The 12,982-nt window shown below is 42.6% G+C and overlaps 1 protein-coding gene across 2 annotated transcripts in view; it reads right to left on the bottom strand.

The window, feature by feature from the left end:
• Positions 1-12,982, bottom strand: part of cers1 (ceramide synthase 1) — a 32,229-nt gene that overhangs the window by 2,821 nt on the left and 16,426 nt on the right. For both annotated transcript variants that reach the window (XM_041934876.1, XM_041934875.1), the window contains 5 exons: positions 5,365-5,524; positions 1,749-1,929; positions 631-792; positions 334-481; positions 40-200 (listed from right to left, as the gene is read on the bottom strand). In XM_041934876.1, the coding sequence (XP_041790810.1) occupies positions 40-200; positions 334-481; positions 631-792; positions 1,749-1,929; positions 5,365-5,524 (812 nt within the window). The remainder of the gene's footprint in view (positions 1-39; positions 201-333; positions 482-630; positions 793-1,748; positions 1,930-5,364; positions 5,525-12,982) is intronic.

The raw sequence follows: 12,982 nt of genomic DNA on the forward strand, positions 1-12,982 counted from the left end.
CAGATTAAACAAATGACAGGCTCTGTTGGTGCAGCTCACCCCTGGGCAGAGATGTGATGTCCAGCACCATCATCGCTGTTTTCTGCCTGAGGGTCTCTGAGCAGGCCCGCTGCCGCATTGCTGCCGTCCTCGTCCTCATACTCCCTGACGTCGTTCACCTCCTTCACCTTTAGCACCTTCACTACGAAAGCCACGATAAACTACGCAGAGCAGGGGAGGAAAACAGGAAACACAAAGAAATCAGATTGTGTCAATGTTGTGGCAGATTCTGTGAAGATGAACAAACATTAATCACAAATGATTTGTGTGTTTAAATGAAAAAAAAGCCCTCACCAGGAACCAGTAGATATTCATGAGCAGCAGCGCCAAGAGAAGAGCGTTGAAGAAGAAGTAGAAGGGGATGCTGGGGACAAACTGGAAGCTGGACACACATGTGGCATACAGCACTTTGAGGGGGAACCAGTAGAGACGGAACCAGAACCTGAGAGAGATGGAGACAGAAATACAGATGTCTTCACGAGTGGATAGTGAATAGGAACCAGACAAAAAAAAAGCTGCGTGGAGTACAAAAACTGACAAAGACGGAAAATTAGTCCAAGTGTGCGTATCCTCGTGTTTGCTGAGTCTCACCAAGTGATGCTAAAGCTGACAGAGCCCATGTTGGACAGCACGTCGTTGAGCAGGTGATAGCCTCCTCCTCTGGACTTCAGGTAGATGTTGAGCTTGGAGAACTCCAGCTGGATGTCACTGATGTCGTGGAGGAACAACACCAGAATCCCTACGTTGTGGTACCTGAGGGGCAGGGAACATACATGTACCGTAAAACTGTCATTTTAAATAGCATACTGTCAGTCAATACAGTCTGCAAAAGAAATATTAAATGTGATGCAGAAGGAATGTTTCCATCAACTGTGGCTCCTAATTCTCCTCTTTTCTGTAAGATCACTATATTTTGAGGCAGAAAGCTGAAATCCTCATGAGCACACTCTGCACTGTATCATACTGGCAGGGGCGCACATAACTTTTTTTAGTCAGGTATTCAGGTGAGCACCAGGAAATGGTGTTTGGTACTCACTCCATACCTACCATAGTCTTAATGTCTTAATGAACGTAATCTTTCTCGCTGTCCTCACCTCTGACAGGTGAACGTGCATCAGGGCTCAGAGACGAGCATTTGACAGACTAGATCTGTGCCTGTTTTTATTGTTGACATGTGAGAATCCCCTCTCACATGCTGCCCTGCTCAAAGGCAGTGTAAGACACAACTAGACCCCATCAGCATGAGAAGCAGTGTCTGTCCTGTGGCCCTCCCCATCAAGTATAAGTCTGAACTGTCCAATGGCCACCATGAGCACATCTTCACATTCTCCAATGGCTGGGTTCAAAATGTCGAGCGCGTTGGCCAGAAAACACTGAAAACTCTCTGAGCGGATGTGCAGCAGGTCACTGTTATCAAGTTGCATTTGAATGGTTGGCAATGGTCTTGATGTTTTCAATCTGTCTGGGATGTGTTTTGGGTGCCATTCATTAGTGCCTGGCTTTGAAAGCGTGTTAATGGAGTACAATGACCAGATTGTAGTTCATCTCACATGTGACTCATGTGTCTCATGATCGTACAATCGGGACTGAATGGTGGGACATGTCTAGATCTGTCTAGAACATCTTGACAGAACACTCCAAATCCTATGAGGGTCAAACTCAGATCTTTTGAGACTTAACAGACACAACATTAAATCAGAAAAAAGTACCTGAAGGCGTAGGAGAAGATAATGAGTGCCAGTGTGATGATGTGGTGCACCACCATGACAGCTGAGTCCTTCCTCCATGCGTCCATGTAGACTGTAGCATAGATGGAGTGGCCGTAGAAGCTGCCCTGGATCAGATAGGCTATGGCGATGTCTGTAGGCACTGACATACCCCTCTTCCAGTCTGGACAAACGGGCAGGAAATGTGTGGAGAGGTTATAACCAGACACTGAGAGCACATCAAGGGTGTCAGCTTTTAGCTTGAAATTAACTCACAAACTTGATTCAACAACTCATGATCTGTCAGACAGTGGAGAGTAGATACAGCCTTACTTTTTCTTTCATTATCAGAGGTTATGTTTTCATTCATGTTCCTTTGTCTGTCTGTGTGTTTGTTCAGGATACATCAAAACTTAATTAGGAGATTTAAGTTGAAATCATGGTGAAATGTTTAGCAAGACAGCTGCTGGTTTTTGGTGATACAATTAGACTATGTGTCTATCGATTAAGCACATTATAATATTTTTCCATCAATTCTCTCACAAGATGACATCTGAAAGTTGAACTTTGCAGGAAAAATGTTCACCAAAGGTGGTCTACGAAACCTGTTGATGAGCCTGAGCCTGTTAGAGCGATGGCAATTTCACATAAACAATAAAAACCACATTTGATGACATTCTGTCTACAGGTGGCACTACAGCAACGTGACACATTTTAATAGCCATAACTCAGTGAAACCGCCGTGCAGTGTTACTCTCTTAAAACTGTACACAAGTCATCCATGCCCAGTCTTTGTGCATTTCCAAAACTATGGCTGCCATCAGCCAATCACCATAATTTGCTTTCAATATACTCATTTTTTTGATACAGATCTGAAACCAGATGCAGATTAAAAATTAAACACTTTATATAGATTTAAAGCAATGTGCAGAATGAGGTGCGGTACGCGCTCCCTGAGAGGTCTGGTCTCATGTATTGTAATTATACTATCTTTCTTCTTGCTGTTTGTTTTCTTGCTGTTTGTAGTTGCGCATCTCAGCCTGTTGCTCAGATGATAAAAAAGAGGGAGGTGACTGCATCGCAACTATCACAGAGCTGGAAACAGCCATGCCAACAGACCTACTCTCTCCAGGCTCACTGCTTATCAGTGCAAGCTCAAGTGAAGAAGGCCGTTGTCTGTCAGCACATGTTAAGACAACATGAATTTCAGTTTACAAATGACTAGGCCAGAAGGTCACCTTAGTGATTATATGGTTAATCATATAATCGTTGAGGTGAATAAAGCTGCATTAAACTGATGCAATTAAAAACCAAATTAAGGAATGAAAAGATTACATGTTTAATGTGCCAATTATTTCATCTCATTAATCAGTTTTAATGATGAATTAGTAAGTTCTTTGTCAGAAGTACTCAGTGTTGATACAGCAGGATCATTGTTATATACACACATTTAGCCACAAAGACAGTACAACAAATCTCCATATCCTGAACTGAGGGGATACCAGATGTAAAGGGTCAGCTGGGGTAGTTAGTACGGGGAGGAGGCTGGAGGAATCAGGTTTAGCCTCAGGAGAACTAGAGACGGTTTCGAAAGCACTGCAGGAAAAACTCGCCAAGTGTGTTGAGGCTGCTAGGCTAGCTCATGTCTCAGAAACCTATCAGATGTTGGACGGAAACTTTCTCCTCCGATGTTTGAGTAAGGTTTGTCTCCAGTGGGATGGGGTTACGTTGGGGCCTAGTGTAATGTTTATTGATTGGTCCTTCCGTCATTAAACATTGAGAAGAAGGCTGCGAGATGGATCACAACAGAAGAGCTGCCAAGGGGAGGCATGGGAGCTGGAAACCGAAGCTTTTTTCCCTCTTTTTTTATCCAGAATACAGACACTGCCCCTCTTCACTCCTGCCACTGTGTTACTTAGATTTCTCCTGATTTTCCGAATTTTCACCTCCTCTTTTTAGCTTCACATCTCTGACTCCTGCTCTCGCTCCTTCTCTCACAGTCCAGCCACATTACACTGCCCCTGTAAACATCTCAGGCTGACAGCTATTAGAGGTGACGCAGCTATTAAAGATGAACCTGGCACTGTCAACCTCCACTAAGAGCGCTGGAGTCGGACTGGAGCCTTGACACCTCCGTGTCTGATGGAAGAGGCAGAGAGACTATAAAAGACATATCTGGATTATCTGGATCTGGAAGTTGAATCCCCATAACACATCTATCCTCCATTAGTGATACAGTGATAATCATCATACCATTTCTCTGCCATGACTATTCTCCATTAGGTACAATTATGCAACTCATTTCTTTTAAATGTTGGTGCACCAAGCTGCAAATCCTGTATGCACTCCCATGAACAGAATATCTCTCTATTTGAATACTCAAAGTGGCATTTTACCCCCACAGAGTCTCTACAGGATAAGGTCATGCTGACTGCTGTTTCATTAGATTAAAAAGACTTCAGCTCCTTATCTACACAGAGAGGTGAAAAAGTGACTCATTTACAGTCCTAGTAAGCAAACTTTTTATGAGGTCAACATTTATCTAATATAGACTGGCTTCACTGAAAAGAGTTCAAGGAGTAAATTCAATTCAGGACATATTATTTAAACCACTATATGGCTATGTAGGACATTAAGTTATTAAAGGATAACTTTCGTTTTTTACAACCTGGACCTTATTTCTAGCATTAAATACGACCATTTACTCACCCAGACAACTTTGGTGGCATTTGGAGTCGTTTTGAGAGAAATTAGCCCCAGAGGAGCGGCTCCTATATCCGTATAATGCGAGTACTCGGGGCATCCATGCGCAGCCTCTATATAACGCATAATCTGCGGAAACGCATTCATATTCCAATATTTTGTTATGATATGCTGGTGCTATTCCCCTCTGAGCCGGCAGTCGCCTAGTTTAGCTGTAGTTTGGCACAGCTATGGTTCGTTATTGCGTATTCATAGCCGACCGCTGCAGAGTTAGCCGTGTTGTGGCTGGCTGCTCGCAGCGCGCGGCGTTCGGTAATGACATCATCCACGTCAGAGGTAGTTTCCTAGAGACGCCGGATGTTGATAACATGCCACCACAGGCTCAGAGGTGAATAACACCAGCATATTATAACGAAATATTGGAATATGAACGAGTTTCACCGCAGATTATGCGTTATATAGAGGCTGTGCATGGATGCCCCGATTACTCGCATTATACGGATATACGCGCCGCCCCACTGGGGCTAATTTCTTCAAAACGACTCCAGATGCCACCAAAGTTGTCTGGGTGAGTAAATGGTCGTATTTAATGCTAGAAATAAGGTCCAGGTTGTAAAAAACTAAAGTTATCTTTTAGGGCTTAGGTTATTAAGATCATAACTCGTGTACAATAACTTCCTTACTTACTATCAAAAAGCAGTAATTAGGAGGTTACTGAGGAAAAGCTTTTGGCCAAGTAGTTGTAGAATATGGTCATGCAGAATAAGGCATTAATAAGTGCTCTATAATGACTAAGATGGCCAATATGCTACTAATACACATGCTAATAAGCAACTAGTTAATGGTGAATATGTGTACCTTAATACAAAGTGTTACGAAATGAATTATAATGTGTTGACAATGTTGTGTATCTTACTGTAAAAGACAGAGGGCGGGTCATGGAAAAAGGAGTAGGAAGTAAAGAAGAGCAGATAGGTGCTGTATGACCACGACATGGTGTAGAAGACCAGCTTCCACGCGCTCTCCGGCATCTTGGCAGCATCTTTGGGCATCAGCCTCCACCACTGTGCTAGAGGCTGCAGGGACAGAGCAGAGAGAGGAACCACAGTCAGAGAGAGGAAGTGTGAGGAAGCCTCACTCAGAGTGAGTTTAGCTTGTTTCTTCAAGCACGCCGCATGGTGAGCTGCTGGGAGGCCTACGGACACAATAGCTGATTAATTTAGATGGTGTTCTTTTACAGAGGGCTCTCAATTCAAGATGTGTGGTGAAGCAAACAACTCTGTTAATGCATTGCTGTGGCTTCTGAGATGAAATCATTCAATTGCTTTTGTTTAATTGTAAATAATCCTTTATGGTGTTCCATTATGCTAAGGCTGAGAAAAAAAAAAACTCAAATACTATAGCTTTTTCATAAAAACCACATCTTACAAGAGAAAGAATGAGCAGGGACATTTAGTGAGATTTTTTTTGGCCAGTTGGACCACAGATGTATTTTTTTAGGGACTGTTGCAACAGCTCTAGGCACATTTTTCTGAACTAATAAACACTGACTGCAGCAAACAAATGGGCGTAAATGGAAGTTAGAATGCTATTTAGAATAAAGACAACAAGAGGATTGTATCTTCATATACCATGCTTATATCACACATCATTCAAGACACACAGTAAACTAACCAAAACTGCTAGCTGGCAGTATTTAAAAAGCTGACCATGGTAAAAAGAAAAAACAAAACAAAACAAAACATTACACACAAAATTACATTGTTAATGAAGTTCAAACCAAAAAGTTTATATTTTACAGAAGAGCAGCTAAGTTAAGTCTATAGTTTGGAGAATATCAACATCTTGTACACTTTGGAGGCATTTAATCATACATTTCATATAACTGTTTATCCATTTACATAATGATTTATATTGAGATGTCGATAAAAAGTGTAAGATGAACCACTGTTGGCCTGTTGCCACTGCTTCTGACAGATTACAGATACAGAGACTGTTGCAGATACATGGAAGTATCTAACCCAAACAACACTGAAACCAGCGCTCCCTTCCTCTCTGTATGGCGTTCTCTTCTTGACACACACGTGCACGCCATCACTAAGCTACAGTACATTACAAGCATGTGACTGTCTTCCCACAGATACTCTTTCACAAGTCTGTTTATGGTTTGCTATGCAAGCAGAAACAGAGGAAGTCAGGAAGAAAGCTTCTCATGTCCTGATGCAGCCTGATAACATGACACCGCCCACTCACTGATGGGGCCATGCTATCTTCCTCTGTCCCCCTCCCTAATCTCACTGTCTCTTCTCTCTCCATGTCACTTTTTCCTCAGTCTCCATCTCTGTCTCTGAATTCTAATCATTCAGTTTAAAGAAATCAAGGGAATCTATGGAAGCCCTGAGAGGCAAGTGAGAGAAAAATTGTGGTCATTCACTTTCGATGTCTGATGTAAATTTTCTCTCCTGTGTTTATGACTTAGGAACAAGTGAAACAGAAAGGTTTTAATATTTTCTAGTTCCGTAATTTTTCTTTTGCCTCTGTGAAAACAGGTGAAAATGATAAAAACTATTGTCAGGTTAGTCTTTGGTTTTTCATCAGGATCATTTTCAAAGTCCTGTTTTTGTAAGATTCACGTCAGACAAAAGAGGCTGGAGTGCACCACACGTGAAAAAAGTCTGCCTTCAGGACTTTATAACCTTTCTAACCCACTGTCACTCTGGCTTAACCCAAACCTCGAGCTTTTCCTAAACCTAACCAAGCAGTTTTGTTGCCTAAAACCAACCAAACTGCGGCTGAAGACTGAAAATTATGTTATTTAAAAACAGAAAATAATAAGTCAACTAAGTGTAAAAAATAATGCATTTTTGCTAAAAAGCTAACAAACACAAGAGAAAAAAAATAGATCAGATTTAAAAAATGGATCGCCTGAATTTTTTTTCTCACTTGGCTTCTGTAAAATGCTGAGGATGTGACACTGACAATCAATTTGCAACACAGGAAAACGTGTACAAGGAAACATGGAGGTACGATGACAAGCAGAGCAACAGGTAAAATAGGCAAGACGGGTACACATCAGTTAGGCAGTAAGACAGGCAGGTGTTCAGTGTTTCATAGCTGTGCCAAGACAGGAAACCAAACCCAGCTCAACGCCTCATAAGCAAAATGCAGTGAACACACACACAAACACACACACACACACGCACAAGCCACTTTGGAAGGCAATGAAATGGTGTAACAGGAGGCCGGAAAGTGAAAGTTGTCGGTGTCAGTGACACAGTGCATCTTAGTCAGTTGTTACCAAGCAGCTAGTCTACAGCACATGATCCGACAAGGCTCAGTGACCGACTACATGACAAATTAATGGAGGGAGCGTCACTAAATGTAAACCATGTGGTCTTAAAAAGTCATATTCACAGAGATTCATAAAACTTTCTGTCTGGTACTTTTCCTGTCTGTCTCCTGTCTTTTCTTTTTAACTCTTCTTCTCTTCTTTGTATCTGCTTTTTTTCTTTGTTTCTGTCTCCTTTTCTGTTGTTTCCTGGACTTGATAGAGCTCCTGCGTCACACACAAGAGAGTCAAAACAAGATGGGGAAAGATGCTGATGGGGTAACACTGATGTGCGATAAAAATTGTAACGGCAACAGACTTTGTGATCCTCTCTTGTGACACATGTAGATAAAGATGGCAGCATCTTGGGGGCACATGATCCTGCCCAGGGCTGCTGATTGGTTGAGAGTGCGGTGACATGTGGTGCGTGTTCAGCAAGTCATGACCCGAGAGCAGGACACTCACCGCATTCTTTTAAGTCACTCAGTACATCTGTATCAGTCCCTCTCTATGGGCCCTCCCATCCTCAGCTCTCTCCCCCTCCTTCCCCTTTATTTGTCACTCTTCTCGGCTCCCTCGTTCTTTTTCTCTCCCCCTCTGCGTCTCCCCCCCTGCCTGCGACATTTATTTATAGAAGCCAGCTGTCAGTACACAGCATACCCCCTCAGTCTTCCACCACATAACCCCCTCCGATACACAAAAACATAAGCCTACGCACACTCACTAAGACCGAAGCACACTAATGGCTGATACAGGTTACTGCAAACACCAGGCATGCCTCTGCAGCTCTGTAAATCACCATTACTGCGGCCTCACTGCTGGTACATCTCTTACTGATGCTTCTACATCCTATCTGTACTATTCAGCTGTATATTCTTCTACCCACTGTTTTACTCTGTGTTGTTTGTATTTGCAGTTCTTCCATGCCATGGTGAAGACATGACCTGGCCTACTCTGCCTCTGATTGGCTTACTCTGATACTCTTATCATAACTCTAATCAATCATTTCTCCTCATGCTTAAACCTAACCCACCCAACCAACAAAGACAAAGAGTCCTAGCCAATCAGTAAGTAGAGTAAGGCGAATAAAAAAAAAAATGTCTTGCAGTACAAAACTGAATGATGTGCATCTGCGGGGATTCAGAAGTGGGCATATGCAATGTTGACTGAAATTTAACTGGGTATATGGCATACATCTGTATAGGCCCTGCACAACTCCACCGGTCAATATGGTTACAGCCATCATGGCTGAAAAGGCACTAGCACACATTCCTGCGCATAACTTTATACAACAACAAAACGATTGTCATGACAACTTTGCAGAGTCGTCATTTCCTTCCTCTGAACATAAACCATCTGGCGGTGTCAAAATTGTGGATCTCTTACTCAAACAGGACTTCCTGGATCATATTTCCTCTTTTAATCAGTACCTGTAGCAACACACCCCCACAAAAGCAGCCCGTGCATTTTTTAATTCCAGTTCTGTGTCTGGATTATCACCCAGCATCACTATACACCAATATTTTTCCTGCTGACATCCAGCTTTATTGTTTAAACCCTTCAAGAGCAAATAAAACCCAATCTGTGTGAAGCCTATGTCTGCACATTTGTATTTGACACTCAGTTACTTTATGTGTTGGGAATTGGGATGTTTTTGCTTCCTGACTAATTCTGGACAGACATGGTCTCTCTGTATTCTGGTGCTGGCCTTTAAGTGACCAAAACCACACAGCAGGGACTAAATCTTTGTTTCAAATGCAGATCCTGAGATATTACATAACAGCCTGCCAATGGCTCCATTCTTATCTCTGTGCCTGCCAGCCCACCATCACACTGGATTCTATCCACCCACCCTATCTATCTACCCTTTAGTTTTCTATGCCAGCCTACAGAGTGGGGGTATAGTGGGTCAAGGACACTGAGATAATCCACTCGTCCTCTGTTGGAGAAGGGACGGGGCCTTGAATTACACTCAGCTGGGACCTGCGACCATTCAACAGCTTTTCTCTCTCTCTCTCTCTCCCACTCTCTCTCTGACAGACTCTGGCTGAACTCATTCCCTCGCCCAGGGCATCACTGGATTTCATTTCACTGTCTGCTACAGAGAGAGAGAAGCAGTCTTAAAACAGAAGGAGAAAAGGAAATCATAGAGGCAGAATGTGTATGGAAGGAAAAGAGTCAGTGTGAAAGAGACTTCCCAACAAATAAGCGGTTCCCTTAGCAACCATGCAGGGATGCTGGCAAAGCCCGACAGTGTGGCTAAAAAAACTCCCCTCCATCTCTCTTCCACTCCAGTCCTTCCTCATCCGTCCTTTCCCCCTGTCGTTCTCGGCTCATCATGCAGCTGCACCCCATTGCTCTCCCTTTCACCCCCCTCCCCCCCGCCTCTGCCCTTCCTGGAAGCAACTGATGAGAGGAGAGAGGGTGAAACGGACTGCACTGGCCTGTTGCATAAGGAGGTAAACTGGGCCAGTGAGTCAGGATGCTGGCTCATGTGTGGATCTGTTCAATAAGGTTAACGCTCTCATTCACCCTCTTTCATTCCTTTAGCTCTGCCTGGCTTCAATCTCTCTGGTTAATCTGACGTCACTCTGTCCTTCTCTGTGTCATTTTTAAACCCTTTTCTGTCACAGATCCCCTCCGTTCTCCCCTTCTCCAGAATGGGGCCCAATAGCATTTACACAGGCTAATCCAATGCATGGCCATTTGAGGTATCTTCTAAACTTTTCCAATGCTGTAAGTAGGCTAGAATGCCATCTTCCTAGCCACATCAAACAGTCCCTTCATACACAGCTATTCTACCTCACCCCAAACAGCATATCTGCCTCTATAAAGAGAAAATAATCTCACCCACCCCTCCCTCCCCATCTCCCCTCTTTTTTTTAACAAGGTGATGAGCAGACAGCTGTCATAGGGGATAAAGCTCTTGCCTCAGACGTAGGCAGAAGGCTCCAGAGAGTACTTCCAATGCTGAATTTCTATATTGTTGGGAACAATAAATTTTCCATGTGACAGGTGGTGTAAGGGGTTCCTTGTCTCGATGATGTGTTGGAGGTTTTAGGTTCAAAATGTAATAAGCACATGCTATTCTTCTTACCAGTTCCAAATTACAATATTTAATATCTATTTACCAACAAATGCTGCTATAATCTTTCAAATCCAAAGGTAGATTGATTAGTGAACAGTTTTAGTAGCCTGACAATTAGACTGAATCGCTGGCATTGTGTTCAAGTTAACGGATATCTGATTATGAAGGGGGTCATTCTGTTTTATTATACCTAAGCAATCAAGGTTTTTTTAACTGACAGGAAGGCTGTGTAACTGTATTGTATTGTATTGTAAAGCAAAGTTGGCTATTTCTGTGGTTATTTTTAATTGATGTCATTAGCTAGCTGTGTAGGAAATTGACATCCCCATTCTTAATGCCACCTGCTTCGCTCTGATTGGTTGAATGTTTCTCAAACTGGAAGAAAGAGCCATGAACCTGGAACCAGGGTTCTCACCAGAGAAGTAGTTAGTAAGACTTCTAATACGAGGCAGCAACATGGACACGTCTGCAATGTCAAAAAGCAGCAGTCGCTCTCTCTCTCCTAACCTCACTAATGTTGGGTAATGGCAGCTTTTTCAGTCTTGACGCTATCACATCCATATCCTGTCTACTCACTGGAAGCAACTGACGGCAGACAGCGATGCGTGTGGGGAGATGAGTGTGCTGTTATTTGGCATGTGACTCAATTAAAAGAAATGGACTACAGATGAAAGACATTCTGTGAGGGCCTCTCATCAACCAGCCCACCGTGACTAAAGAGAAATGTGACTGACTGATTGGAGGAGACGTCTCTCACTGATCAAATCACATTGAGAAGATCACACACACACAAGAAAAAAAATCTACATCTCCTGACATGTGGCAGTCAGATATCTGATGGTTTCTTATTTAAATATATTTCATGAATCCACACAGGAGCAGGCGTATTAGCTTGACAAAGTCTGGTAATGAAACAAGCATTTACAGGCTCTCTTTCTTTGCACCTATATTGTAGCCTGGAGTCACGGACATTCTTTAACCTTATCCGGCTTAAGCCTATTGGTTTTGTATCACCAATGCAAATGAGTGCTTAATCGTTATGTAGGGGAGGTTGCTGTTCTATATATAGAATGATACATATATAATACATATCTCCGGGTCAAACTTTGAATCAAATAAATCCCTACTATTACATATTTACCACATTTTTACAGTATACTGATTATTTTTGCTTAAATCGTTCTTCTCAACAGGCACCTGAAGGCAACACATGTTCAACTGTTAGTTTGATACAGCAGTTAAGGTTCAAACAGCATGTGATGTTTGTTTTGTTTCTCCATATGGATGTGGTTGAACTGCCGGCACATCAGGAAAACTCACAGTACTCCAGATGGCTTGTCCAACACTGCTGGAATACGGATCCTGAACATTTGAACTTCATTTGATTAAAAACACACGATTAGACGAGGCACTGCCACCACTGAGCAAACTAATTTGCACGCAAGTACGTGACTGGACAAGTACCCACCTTGCATCCATGAGTGAGTAAATAACCACAACATATATCACTGACAGTCTGCAGCAGCCATGTGTGGCAGCACGTAAAAAGAGATATGAGACATTTGACTTTGCAATCTTTAGTGCACTGGCATCCTCTGACCATCAGCACATTAAGCAAATTTTCCAGCACACCTCTGACAAAAATCTTTCAAAAACAACTACAATTCAACAAAGTCAAGATGTTTTTAGATCATGAAAAAGTCTTAAAATGCCTTGAAAGTTCTCAAGACATCTTCAATACAATGAAAGACAGCACTGAAGACGATAATGCACCTATTATACACATGACTTCATCTGGCTGTAACAGCAAGGGAACAGCCAAAGACCTATTTTGAGTGCAAACTTAAGGTGATCGTTTCAGTTCCTGCTGTATAAATGCATTAAATATATTCAAATAAGGACTGGGTGGGTGTGTGTGAGCATGCATATAGTTTCCCAGCACACATGTGTCACTTTTTGTGCACGTGTGTGTGTGTGTGTGTGTGAAAGAGAGAGAGGCAGCAGGTGCACCTGTTAGGAGCAGGTCTAGCCTCTTAGTTGGTCCCAGCGGAGGCAATAACCCCATGATTGTCAAATTAACCCCTGCAGCATCACAGTTAATGAATGTTGATTTCACAG

This window comes from Chelmon rostratus, chromosome 4 (genome assembly GCF_017976325.1).
Source record: "Chelmon rostratus isolate fCheRos1 chromosome 4, fCheRos1.pri, whole genome shotgun sequence".
Classification (NCBI taxonomy): Eukaryota; Metazoa; Chordata; class Actinopteri; order Chaetodontiformes; family Chaetodontidae; genus Chelmon; species Chelmon rostratus.